Source organism: Cavia porcellus, unplaced genomic scaffold (genome assembly GCF_034190915.1).
Source record: "Cavia porcellus strain 051 isolate PalLab524CR breed Dunkin Hartley unplaced genomic scaffold, mCavPor4.1 scaffold_1, whole genome shotgun sequence".
NCBI lineage: Eukaryota > Metazoa > Chordata > Mammalia > Rodentia > Caviidae > Cavia > Cavia porcellus.
Window position 1 is genome coordinate 156,452,844 of NW_026947484.1, and position 14,362 is coordinate 156,467,205.

At 36.0% G+C, this 14,362-nt stretch overlaps 1 protein-coding gene across 1 annotated transcript in view; it reads right to left on the reverse strand.

The window, feature by feature from the left end:
- The window catches only part of Tnni3k (TNNI3 interacting kinase), a 199,814-nt gene that overhangs the window by 120,369 nt on the left and 65,083 nt on the right, over positions 1-14,362 (reverse strand). Inside the window, 2 exon segments of the mRNA XM_023561266.2 lie at positions 1,361-1,403; positions 1,405-1,499. Of these exon segments, the coding sequence (XP_023417034.2) occupies positions 1,361-1,403; positions 1,405-1,499 (138 nt within the window).

Below are 14,362 nucleotides of genomic sequence, written 5' to 3' on the forward strand. Positions count from 1 at the left end.
AGATTGTACCCTCAGTGAATCTGTGTCAGAAAAATAAAGTTTGTGAGGAAGAATAATTCTCTAGGACTATACTTTTAATCAAATTTCTAAAATTCATTTTATAACTGTAAAAATGCAAAGGGAATAGAAAATCTATTCTAGTAATGGTGTCTCAAGTTCTTCTAAGTGTTCTGAAGCTTTTTTGCCTCCATACTTACCATACTCAAATTATTCTCCATTAAAATTATACTAATCTAGTATCAAATTAGAGGAAGGCTGTGAGAAGGAACTAGAACTCAGATACACTGCTGAAAAGCTAAAAAACAGTACAGACTCTTTGGATAATACCTGAAACTTCCTGCAGCTCCTGTATATGCATGGCTTTTGGTCTGGCAGTTCTATTTTTATACATGTACTCAAGGGAGATAAATGCACATGTTCACAGGGGACTCAGATATGAATGATGTTGATAACTGTATTTTTAGTAGCAAAATACTAGAAATTTATTTTTATTTTTATTTTTTGCAAATACAGGAGACTGAAGACAGAGCCTTCATATTGATACACCCCCAACTCCTTCAAATATTTTATTTTTTAATTATTATTATTATTATTATTATTATTATTATTATTTTTGGTTTTGAGACAGGATCTCAGTAAGTTGCTAAATTTCCCTGGTGGAGCTCAAACTTGTAATCATCCTGCCTCAGTCTCCCAGAGTTTTGGGATGACAAGATGCATCACCACACCCAGGAACACTAGAAACCTTAATATACATACAAGGAGGAAGGCTGACACACAGATTGTGGCATACCCAGGCAATTTTCAGCAATATACAACGCAAACTGTGATTGAAGCCATAATATAGGTGCACCAGAGTTAAGCTGTTGAGCAAAAAAATCAGTCACAAAATCATATGAATTTGAAGAACAGACAAAACTAATCTATAGAAGCCAGAATATTGATTATCATTGATGGAAAAGGATATTTAATGAGATAAAGAAATATAGGAGCATTCCAGAGGATGAAATGTTCTGTATTTTGATCTGGGTAACTTTGATAAGTAAATCTTTATCCAGGTGCATACTTAAAATATAAGTATGCATAGAAATTATACCTCAATTAAAAATGACCAATGCATAATAGCAGTGGGACAAATTCCCCTACTAAAACTCCTTTAACTTGCTATGAGAATTGAGCTGAATTGAGTAAAGAAAGACCCTCATGTAGGCTTAATGAATATATTTTAAAATGGTAATTGTGGAACAAATGAGTACATGAAAGTAGGATTAGTCAATTTCAAGGTTATTCTCTAGTAAGTAAAGAAAATAACACACACACACACACACAAATAGCAAAGGTCTTGTAAACACACTCTTACCATCTGCTCTACTCTGGTCTTCCAGCGGGAGTTTTGCAATGTTTAAAAAACCCTTTTGCAGGTGCCAGATGGAGAGGCCTATCTCCAACTTTGCCACTTACATTCACATTGGCACCAAGTCTCCAAAGGAGTGGATTACCTAAAGGATCCATTTATTTTAAATTAATGTCAAAATGTAAAAACAATAATACAAAGCTTCTGGCAGTAGAGAATATATATCATTAGGACATTCTCTTAGGTTCTTTCCACCCTTAAATCAATAGAAAACTTTAGTGCAACTGCCATGGAAAAAAAAAAAAAAAAACAGAAATTCCAATTGCAAGTTTAGGATAGACTATAGACTGCTTAGTAACAGTGAGAATGTAGCTACCTCCCATCATTCTATTTTGCCATGCTTAACAAATTGGATAACTTCCCAAATGGTAGCAAGACAGTGAAACAACAAAACAAAGTCCCCAGAATAGAGCTGACTGCGTTAAATCTACCTTTGGTAAAACAGGACGTCTTTTTATAAACCTAGCTATTTATTCCTAAAATCCTCTTCAGGATCCATCTCTCATATCACTTTGGCTTAGATCAGGAAATTTGCAACTTTCTAGTTCAATGCCTGTGCAAGGGGAAATGTTTACTCTGAGTGGCTTGGTCCGATTAAAATCTAAAACACTGGACAGAGACTAGGAATGTCTTTCTTAAACGTAACTTCTAAGAAAAGGCTGAATGATGGAATAAAACCACAGATACGCACAAAGGAAAAGTATGTGGCATGGAGTGGTAACAGAAGGAGAGTTTTGTCTCAGCAACCGTTGATACCTGCTGCCAACACTATTATACTTAAGAATTTCTTTCCTCACTACTAGGAATTGAACCTAGTTTCAATTGAGAAGCAGCCTGGTATAGGATTGAATTGAGGTCCAAAGTGAGAAACTCCTGAAATTAATAATCTGATTTGTATTAGCTGTGTAACCTTAAGAAAACTGGCCAGCTAATCTCAATCTAAGTGTCATCATTAGATAAAAGACTAATAAGACAACTCAGAGGATATCATGCAAATCAAATGAGCTAATTTAGTGAAAGAGTATAACATACAGAACATGTTCTCTAAGTGTTTTTATACTTTCATAAACTGAGATATTATTATTTACTATTTCTGTTTCATAATTATTCTGAGGAGTAAACCAATTCTGACAATATATTGAAAGAGTTAAAAAAGAAAAATCTCTATAGTTTTCTGCTTTGAAAACCTATGCGTGCCATTTATTTTCTTTGATATCAAATCTTGTCAATTCTATAACATAGGTCATTGTTGTACATAAATAATTCTCTTGAATAATCTTTTTCAATCTAGCCAGAACCATGGACAGCTTATCTGGTTCTTGATGTGCGCTGCAGCTCCATGCACGGGCCGGTGCTGATTGTCTTTATACTGGAGATCTGCATCCTTCTTTTGAATGCATGAAGAAGAGATAGTCACAGTAGGTCTGCATTTCCCCCAGCTGGCTAGCGGCTCCTGTCCAAAAGGACAGAGGGCGTGAAGTGTTAAAGCATTCAGCCCTGCCTTTCTAGGGTTGTTTTATATAATTAATGAGATTCCACTGAGTCATTTACATGTGTAGTTAGGTACTTAACCAATTGTTTCTCTAAACCTCATTACATCCCCTGAAAATTTCAAGCATCACCTCAGTGATATTGAGGTGACTTGCAATATGTGTGTCATTAAAATAACAGGTAAGGAAGGCCCCTCAATTGTCCTGGCCACTGAAGTGTCAACACAAAAATGAATTCAAGCAGTAGAACTATGTTGACATTTCAATCAACAAATAAACATGTATTGGTTAGGAACTTCTCAAGAACACGACAGGTTACAATGACAGGTATTTATAGAAATTCTAGGCAAAGCATTACCCAGACGGGTTACAGTGAAGATGATCAATTTCCTACTGAATGTAGAAAGTTAAGAGCAAGAATTCTAGAAGCAGGCAGAATCAGGCTTCTGTTTATTAACTATGTCACCTTGAACAAATTAACACCCCGAAACCTCACAAGTGGAAATGATAACCATGCAAATGCATAGCAATATACTAGGAATCAAAGAAGTCATTCCATATAAAGCACTCAGAAAAGTGCTTAGCACTCAATTCTAGGTTCTACAAGCAGCATATGCATTTCATTACTTTGTCGGTTAATGGATAGGTCAAAATTTAATTCATGAGACTCAGAATGGTGGAAGTTTAGTCTCAAGAACCTTGCTCTCCTAAGCAAACATTTCCACTTACACATGCTCTATAAAATCTGATTATATAACTTTATAATGGACAGATTTGAACTGTCCCTAAAATCGACTGTCTATTAAGCATGATTTTATACACCTAGAAAACATTGCTATTGGTGCGCACACCTATTCTTCCACTTAAAAATAAGTAAATAAACAAAAGGCAAAGAACATGGCACATTAGGCACATTTATATAGCGAATGTACCATTTTACTTGTCAGCATATTTTAGCAAGTGACAATAGCCTCCATAAATTATTTATGTGCTGCCTTCCCACACAGAAAGTGAGGTCCTTATCATAAAAGGGCCATCCATATGTTAGCATAATTTGGTAGGACTGTGACTGTGTTTGCAGGGAAAGTAAACAAATTTAGTTTCCACCCATCATGAGTAGAGGCTCTGATTCATTTTTTGCTGGGTTGTGAGGTTAATTACCAAAGAAGATGATTCTACAAGCTGCGTTCATTGTCTTTGTCTATGCCTGAAGTCAGAGAAGTGGGGAATTTTTCCGTCACTTGCACTTTTGGACTTCAAACTGTCAAATCCATTTCCAGTGCCCAGGCCTCCCGTGTACTCTGAGAAGCCCATCAGTGAAATGAGTAACCACTCCTAGCTTAGACCATGCTCCTCTGGTCTGAGACACCCAGCCTATGCCTGAAAACCGAGCAAAAAAGGCACATGGATGAGAACAGCGCAGGCACAAAAGAATATTGGAATTCTTAGGACAACCAGGAAGTTAAAAGCGTATTTCTCCAAAACTGAATTACCTGAGGAAGATGAAATTGAGAAGAATGAAAATGGGATGGCCAAAGATGCGTGATCTTTGCTTATTCAACTTCATTTATATTTGTATTTTATTTAGTTCTTTCCAGTTTACTAAGAATAACTCAAAAGCAATGTTCAAAAGTGGTAAAGAAAAATGTAGACTTTCAATATTTGAAAGTTAAAAATCAATGAAGTTTGGAGTTAAAACACATTTGATTCTGATGTTGCCACTTGAGCAAACTGGCTGGATTCTATGATTTGTTTCAGTGACTGAATAGAAATCAGAAAGAGTGCTTTAGCACAACTGAATGAACTGGGCTTTAGTCTTGGAAAGATTTGAGTACATATTCTAGCTCTTTTACTTATTAGCTCTCTGTCTCTTGCATGCTATCTGACCTGAACCTTGTATGTAACATTTGGTAAGAAGGGGCATGTAACAGATCATTTCAGAACTGTGGCAAAATTAGTAAACAATATGATAATGAAATATTGTGTTTCTTTTGGAACCTTCTATTCCTTTATTTCATTTGTACAAATTCCCCGTGTTTCTTAGCTTGTAGCCCTTTTCTGTCATCACATTTCCCATTTCTCATATAAGGACTGTTGAATATCATCAGCTCTAACATATAATCTCAGAAAATCTCCCAATCTCAAAATATTTAACTTGATCACATTTGCATAGCATCTATGAAAGTGACATTCACAACTTCCAGAAATTAGAATGTAAATCTATTTCAGAGCAATCAGCCTACAACATCCCATGACTGTAACAAAGAGAAAAATAAAGGTTCTAAACAGTACCTTTGGTCAGAGAGCTGCAGGAAGGCTCTTTGTGGTTTGTTTTGTTGAGTTTGTGAGTAGTATTATTGCAGTGACATATATTAAGCATTGCCCAAACATTTGACTTATATCCCATCACAATAGCATTCCTGAAAGGTGCAGAAATAGAGAGATCAGAGAGTTTATATAATCTATACATAATCATAAAGCTAGGTAGGAGTTCTTCAAATTCTGGTTGCCTGATTCCATGACTGCATGCTTACCAATGTATTCTATTCCCTTCTTTCGACACTGATAGTCTGTCAGTTACAATGTTTATATGGTGTATAAGGGTCCCCAAAACTAGAGCTGGTGGAAATATTGCAAAACAAATAATATTTTAAATATCTTTCTTTGAAGATAAGAATTCAAGAAAAAGCCTAGCACACTCGAGCGGTCCCTAAGGCTTCAGGCCTTGCTATCAGATTTAACTGGGCCTGTTATACATTGCCATGTGCAATGGAGTGGAACTGAACAGTGTCCTGAGCATTGACATTTCCTCCATGTTGGAGTAACAGCAGCCTGGCCAAGGAAAATACCTTGGTTAGGAGCCTCATTTGGGTCATCTGCTCATCAAAGTTTATTTTATGCACCACCGTGTATAACTCTTAATCAGAAATTCCATCTTAAAACACAAATTTATTCCATCTTCCTTCCCCAAAACTTCCAATATCTTGCTTAAATCTATGGGGACGAAGACCCTTTGTAAGACATCTAAGGCTCCTCAATCTGATGGTATACTTTTAAATGTATTTCCCAAATCTGTAGGCGGATCAGCATCCAGTTTCCTATTCATTTGTGGCTGTGTATATAATACGTTCACTACAGAAATTTCCTTTGTTGAAATAAAAATATTTTAGCCTTTGTTAAAATGTCACTGCCTCCAAAATTTCTTGTTTGCCTCCCTTTATTGCCATTTTCTTGGCTTAAATTAAATCTTCTGCAAAAATCTCATACAGATTTCATTGGTGCCATTTAGAATATTTTTCTATTTGTACACATCTCTTATCCTTAATAAAGAGCAAATTGAAGACAAGTATAGAATAGATCATCTTTATATAGCACTGTAGCATGTTACATGCAGATACTAATAAAGAAATGTTTGTTGAGTGCACAAAGAAAGGAGCTAGTAAGTGGCATACACTACTGGGAACTGTTGGCTAGCTGTCTTCATAGAAAGCCATAGGCTAGCAATTTTAGGGAGAAGAAAAGAATTTTTCTCTTACCTATTTTAAGTTTACTGTCTAAGCCCTAAAAAGTAGCTTAGCAAAGACAGATGAATAGGAGAAAATATATTAACATGAATATTATACTCATATATATCAGTAATAAGTAACTCAAAGTAGTGGTTGTGACTTGTGCTTATACAGCATCTTTAAAAAGTTCAGCGAGTTAAATAGAAAAGTAAAAAGATGAACAAAAAGGATTCTGAGCTGTGAAGGGATCAACCTGTGGGACAGTGAATAAATATAAAAAATTAATGAGCAACAAGGATTAGTTTTCCTAGTTTGTTATGTAATTCCCATGGGGCTTCTCTGGGTTGGTAAGGGCCCCTGGTTGTCTCTGGTGGATGATTAACCTCTATCAATTCTTGGTAGCGAAGGGAAGAGGGACACTTTTACAAATTTCCATTCTTCTCTTGATCAATATTGGCTCAGAGCATTTTCTCATATCTGTCTCTTCTCAATTTTCTTTCACAAACATTATGCAGTACGCCTAAGTGGCATATTCTCCAGTGGCATATTCTGCTATCCCTCACAATAAATGTGTCACCTCTCCAAGTTTCTTCACCAAAGCACTTATCATTAAGTCCCTTTTTCCTGTACAAAGATTGGATAGTTTTCTGCGTGTGTGTTCATATTCAATGAGGGCTTCCCTAATGCACTATTCTTCAGGTGGCGAATATTATACATTTGAGAAATCTTTCAAAAGTCTGTTGGAGAAGAGAGGAAGATGTGATGTACGAACTCAGGGGACTTTCTGTTTCTGTGAAGAACTAACTTCCTGAGTCAATTTTCCATACTCGTATGAATGATAGCTTTCCAAACTAGAGCAAGACCAGAAGCATGATCCCCTGCTCTACATTTTAAAGCGGAAGAAATTGAGAATCAGAGGGATCAGACAGTTTCTTAATGCTATAGGGCAAGTGACTATCACCAGGGAAGTGAGTCTCAAGTTTCTCACCTTAAGTATTATTTGAGCACTTTTCCATGGTTTGAAATAGCTTTCTCACTTCTTTACCACACTTCCTCATCTACTAAATATGAACGCATTTACTAATATTAATATTTACTATCAATCTCTAAATATTAACTACATATATATAGGCTAACACTGCTATGTTACATGCTTATTCTCATAATTACTCAATCAGTAGGACAGGAATAGAATTAACTTTAATTGTCCTACCAAAAGAAATAGGAATTGTTTTGTAACATCTAAAATTATTAGTAGGTCCAAAAATATAAGCTTTTATTCAGGGCCCAGTACATTCTCTAAACAACCAGTCTACTTATATTTAGATATGGAAGATTAATAATAAATTGTATGTAGTATATACAGTGAGCTTGTTTTCTTAGTAAAAGTTGAAATGACTATAATTAATACTTACAGAAAGAAATTAAGTATTAGACACTGGACTGAGTGTATCAGCAGTACGTGTCTCTCTTGTACAATGCCAAAACATACAGAGATAGGTACCTCTCTCCCACTCTAAAGGTGAAGGAACCAAGTCTTGGGTGGGCAGGGTAACATATTTGTGGTCAATCAGCTAGCAAGAGGAGTAACTGGAATTTAAATGCAGGCCTGTTTAATTTTAAAGTTTGTTCCATCAGGCTGTTCTGTGGGAGGGTCTCATTAATACAAACCTTTAAATTATGAACCAACTGACTCATTCCAAAACAAAAGAAAGCCACTAGTCTCTAGACTCTATAGATGCAGCTTGAAAATGAATGCCAGAACCATTTTGATCAATCGTCTGGTATCTGAGGCTTCACACATGTGGGAATTCAGTTTCGGGAAGCTTGAAAAGAGGTCACTAACGATCAAGGTAGATGAAGCTTTTTAAATTTCTCTTCTTTTAAATATGGCACAGAATAAAATAGATAGCATGGATTTTTACTGTGAAAAGGATTCCTAAATGTTAACATATAGAGAAAATTTTTCAGGCACTGTCCTAAAAGATAATGAAGCTGAGGCTTCGATAAATAGTCAAAAGTAATTTTTTTCCTCCTAAGTTTGCACTTACCCAGTTACTCAGAAGGTCAACCTTTTGGCTGAATATTCGTTAATTATGAAGTGTTGGTCTTCTGAGAAACTGTCAAGTGTAAGTTTTAATGAAACTACACAGAATCATTATTGAACTGTAGAATTTTTAGAGTTTATTTTAAATTTCAAGAAATACTTAACCATTGAGAGCATTGTGAATTGGAAACATCTGATCTTATATAAATACAATGCTTTTATTCATTATTGTGTTTTTGGAGTCAGTATGGAGCAGTAACTCCCATTATCATTATGACACTATGGTATATTTGATCTATAAATTCTTTTGCTCTGCAGGCTAACAGAAGTGTACTCGTATGACATTTTAGATTGAAAGCCATATCCGTTGAGTCATTTCAGTCATGTTTCCCCTACTGTGAGAAAAGTTTGTTATCAGCTTCACACTATTTCTTCTACAGGATTCCCTAAGAAGTCACAGAACGAATCCACTTTACTCACAGCTATGATAGACATGCGATATTCACAGTCATCAAAGAATTGGAAAGGACTATACTTCTAGTAAGTTGAAGATGAGACAGATATGTCTATCATTGAGCATAAGAGAATTTAAACAAATAACTAAGACTCCATTCTATGAGAGAAACTTTAAATAATTCAATTCAACAAACTATTGAGCATTTATTTCAAATTAACCTTTGGTGATCTTTACGAGCTTTCTCCATGCCAGGAATAGTGACTGGAATCATAGATACATTATCTCATTAAGTTCATTACAGTGTATACATTCTACTGTTTCAAAATGTTTGAGACGTTATATGGTCTTGGTTTTTTCCTTGAACTGCAGTATAAAACTACTACGGAAATTGTGATGTAGGAACAAGTCTTATCACAGAAAAGATATCAACACATGCTTTAAATACAAGAAGGGTATGAACAATATCATACACAGATTTGTGTGACTGACATATACATCATTATTAATGAACAGAGATTTAAATATAAACTGGAAACAATACCTTTCACTGCAAGAAGGATATGTATTACACAGTGCTTTCCACTGGGTGGTTGTTTTAAAAGCACAGAAAATAGAACAAAGTTCTTCATTTGGATAGTAATGCAGTCACGAAAAGAATTGCCCTTTGCAGATATTTTTACTTACCAGTTGACTTCTGAAACTAAGTGAATCTCCTTCAGTCTCAAGGTTGTTAACACTCACTTTCATATTCTGCTTTTTCTTGCTACACGGCTTCCTCTCTCTCTCTCTCTCTCTCTCTCTCTCTCTCTCTCTCTCTCTCTCTCTGCCTGCTACCTACTTAGTGTTATGATCAAGCATGTTCTCCATGAAAACCTGAAAATATTTAATTATATTGATCACTTCTGTTTTAGAATGTCTGTATTATCCTCCCAACATGGTCTTTCCATTAATTATAACTGTAGAAAAAACACTACTAAATACAATTGTAAGATATTTTGTGTTCTAAAGTTGTCTCAACAAGAAATGAAAGTTTTAACTTCCGGTAAAAGAAATTTTCACCTGAGGTACCAGAAGTTAATCCTGCTAGCCAGTCATTCAGAATCACAAAGATTCTAAAATTAACAAAAGCCCTTACTGTTTGTGTTTGCTAAACAGTTTCTAATTTATTTGAGTTGGTTCCTTTTATCTTTTATCTCAGGGAAGTCTGGGAAGAAATGAGACAGAAATTATGATTATAGAGAGGAGATAAATGCCTTGTGGAAGACAAAGTAGGATGAAGCAAATTCTAGAAGAAATATAATTACTATCAATCTCAGTTGAAATTGCCAAAATCAAATATTGCATTTTTCACCTAGGAAACTTGCAATAAATACACACACATTGAAATTAAACTTTTCTTTACTTAGATGGTGTTTCATTTCTTATTTTTTCTTGGAGTCTTGTTCAAATTCACACTTCTAACAACACTTTCTGTAAATTGTATAGTTTAAAGCCACAGTATTCACTTTGGCAGTCTTGTATCTAACTTTTTATTCAGATAAGAGACACACAAAGAAAAGTAGAAGGGAGAGAAGGATAATGAACTTACATTGTGATGATATTTATTTCTATTTAAAGGAAAACCTATAATTAACAATCTTTCCTGATAGAACTGTGGGGGGAGGAGGAGGACCGGCAGCGGCTGAAAAGATAAGAAGTATGAAATATAAATAACCTTTATTTTGGGAATGCGGGGAGTGACACCCCCTACCCCCTGGGCCATGGCATCTCTACCCCAGGGCCGGTGATCTCTCCGTGGAACATGTGGAGTGAGGCACATAAGTAGCCTCGGCCTGGGGTGGAACCTAAGGGGCATTAGGGATGCACAGGTAGCCCATTGGTCTTAGTTTGGCGCCAGAGGTAATTCCTAAGGGTGGGGGAGATAGGAGCTTTCTGGCTTTACCGGCTACAGTATCCGGCCTGGGCCAAAACCCTTTCATATCCCGTCTTATGATTATTATAAAAAGGGGCGAAGATTTTTCTCTTTACTTCCTGCTGGCTGAGGGCGCTGTACTGGGGTCTAGGGGAGTTGACGGGATGATGGTTGATGCCCAGGTAGAAGCTGGTGTCAGGTGTTTTAGTCAGGACAACTTCACTGGTGAATGTACGTAAGTTAGACTGAAAAAACAAAGAGACAAGATGTTATGAGGAGACATGGCACTGTCATATTTAAGGACCCAGGTGAGGTAGAAGGAAAGGTGTCTTTGATTTAGACATGTCATTTTATCAGGACAACACTGAGGTAGGATCATTTAAACCCTTTCATTTCCAAAAAGAAAAAGAGCAGCTTTTATACTCTGGTTTCTCTTCAGATCGAATACATCTTTTGTCTTTTACTAAAAATATGTTTCCCAAAGCCTATACTTCATCCTTCTGAAATAACGCCAAAGGTATCAATATAGAAGTTGAATTTGATTTGATATTTTTCCAGTTATTTCCAATCCCAACATTTGATAACCAGTTTTCAGTCATCATCCCTTTGAACTATTGCTCGCTTTCCTAAACTTTCCCATCTTCTCTTAGGAGTTGTCAGTCACATTGCCTCACCCCTATCCACTCCCTCCCCACTACAATCTGGCTTTAGATCACATCACTCTGGAAACTTACCCCAACAATGACATCAGAGCTCTGCTAATTATCCATTCTAGTGCATGCTCTTTGACCTGCAGTGAATCCTTATAACTTTATGTGGCCTTCGAGTTGATTTCAGATGTAAGTCAAACTTTACCACACTAAGCGTGCTGTATTCACCTTTGACACAGTTTCTAATTCTCTGATGGCCAGTCCCTCAGTGAGGTTGACCCAGCTGCCTTCCAGATATACCCGCCTTCTAGTGATATTTTTCCTACAGAACAGGTAGATAAAACCATTTGAATCTGCTCTTTGCTACTTGCACCCCACATAATCTAAGCAGCAGGTATGTGCCGGTGACCATCTCTCAGTAACAGCATGGCTCCACAACCAGCCCTGCTGGCTTCAAAAACTAGAGTGAGAATTTTCCCAATGAAAGTGTTGCTGGAGTAACACCCTGGCTCCCAGTGTATGCTTTGGTCAGCCATCCTCACTTCCTGGTCAAGCATGTGTATCCCAAATGGCTGCCATCAGTCCTGTGGAACATACTGTCCATCTTCTCTTGGGTCTGTAGGTAAGTTATTGATTCTGGTATTTTGTGTGTTTCTCTTCTTAGTTTCCCCCTCTATGTTCCATAGGACCAAGAAATTGAAATTAATATATATATATATATATATATATTTTTTTTTTTTTTTTTTTACCAGTATGAGTGTGAAGGACAACTCCAGTGATTCCCTTTGAATCCAAAACAATTACTATGATTTTGATTATTTGGAGACATATTTCCTTATACTGATATGTAAAAAGCTGGCTAGAGTATTTCCTTCTCTTTGTAACCCCCCCCCCAAAATTCCATTGCTACTTTAATTGGATTATGTAAATTCATCCTTCTGCATATCTTTATTTCTGCAATTTACAGAGATGCCCGTCTTGCACCTGGCCAGCCAGCTCAAGGTACTCATGTAATTCTCACCATCCTGACTATCACTCATCCTTGAGCCACTCCCCTTCTTCACAAGATAATAAATGCTGGGAGAGGCCTAGGATCAAGGCCTTTGTCCATATGTCCTTATGGGGATTAGACTTAGCACCCCTTGGCTGCCCTTAACTTGGAATATGTCTTGGTGTTTTTACTCTCATCGTGGGTTGCATTGGTTGGTAGTAGATTGGAATTATCTTGCTAGGATCCAATGACATTTCAATGGGATTACAAATATAACCTTTTGGAATGTCAGTAAAATTAGAAAAAAGAATTATAATACTTGGATGACTGAACTCAATATTTGGTTTTACAATATATGTGCAGCTATTTTGGTTAAAATAAACTGGACATAGGTCAGATAAGAGTCACAGTAAGACCTGCAGATATGAACAATTTTCCTTTGAAAGAAACACAGGGCATGGTCCAGACACTTAGGCACTAAACTATCTGCTAAGATATAGAAGTATCACATAAAAGGAGCACTGTTGACACCTATGACCAAATATCTGGACCCCGATAGGCAGCTGGTTGGAGATTACAGCCACTCTCGTGTGGAGACTGTAAAATGAGCTGAGGTAGTAGTAGTGGCCTGGAGACACGAGATGGATTTTAGAAATATTAAGACAGTAGACGCATTATGACAGCACAGGGGAGGAATAGGGTGGAAAAAAATAAAGATGAATTATCAAGATATGATGATCATGAAAAAAGATGCCCATAATGACAGATTAGAGTGGAAATAAAACTGTCCATTTCATGAAATTCACCTATGGTGGTGTGTCTCCAGGGAATTTCTTGCCTTACCTGGTTTCTTACAATTGCTCATGGAATTTGTCATGCTCTTATCCAGCAGCATGAGATGTTTCCATTGAGATGACCACTCCTTTAATATTTCAACATGATTCTCACATTTCCATACTAATGAACAAAAATCAAGTCCATTTTCAATTAAGCAACCAGTTGTGGCTTGGCCATTTGTATGGAAGGCTTATTCCATTTATCCTGTTTTGTTTTGTTTGATTTTATTTTACCGGGTGGTATAGATGCCTATTTCAAAGATAACAAAATATATTATGGTAGCCATTGCTGATTTCCTATTATCTTGTTTTGAAGCCCTATATTGCTTTTGTTGTTTTGTTTTGAATGATTTTATTCTATTTTGTTTTCTTTGATTTTATTATATCTGATGGTATAGGCAGATACTTTGAAGATAACAAGAGGCATTATGGTAGCTATTGTTGATTTCCTATTGTCTTGTTTTGAAGTACTGTATCACGTTCACTGTTTTGTTTTGATTGGTTCTATTCTGTTTCGTTTTGTTTGGTCTTATTCTCTTCAAAATAAAAAAGTATATATTCAAAAGTATATATATAGTCATGTTATGACATTTGTTACATTAGGTTAGAACTATCTATATCACGTAGTTACAGAGTTTCTCACTTATCACACTGGCTGAATGTTTTTGTAATAGCTTTTTTTTTTACCTGACATAGCTCTAATTAAGTACTTGAGTACAAAATCTACTAGAAAATAGTTTCATCAGGCTGTCACAGAAATGAGCTGCTCTTCTAGATCTCTCTCTTGTTATCTCAGGTTAAAATTAAATTTGTCTTTAAAATTATTCAGTGAATAACTCCACAAATAATATTGTCAAAGAAATTAAAGAGAAGCTCCATATTTTTAAGTTGTGAAAATAAAGCTTACACACACATACACACACACACACTCACACACACACATACACACACATGCATACAAACACACACTTTATGTGTATTAAAAAAACTCTTTTTATTATTTAAACTTAACAATGCATCTCAGGAAATGATGAGAATATAAGAAAATCAAGAGGATGG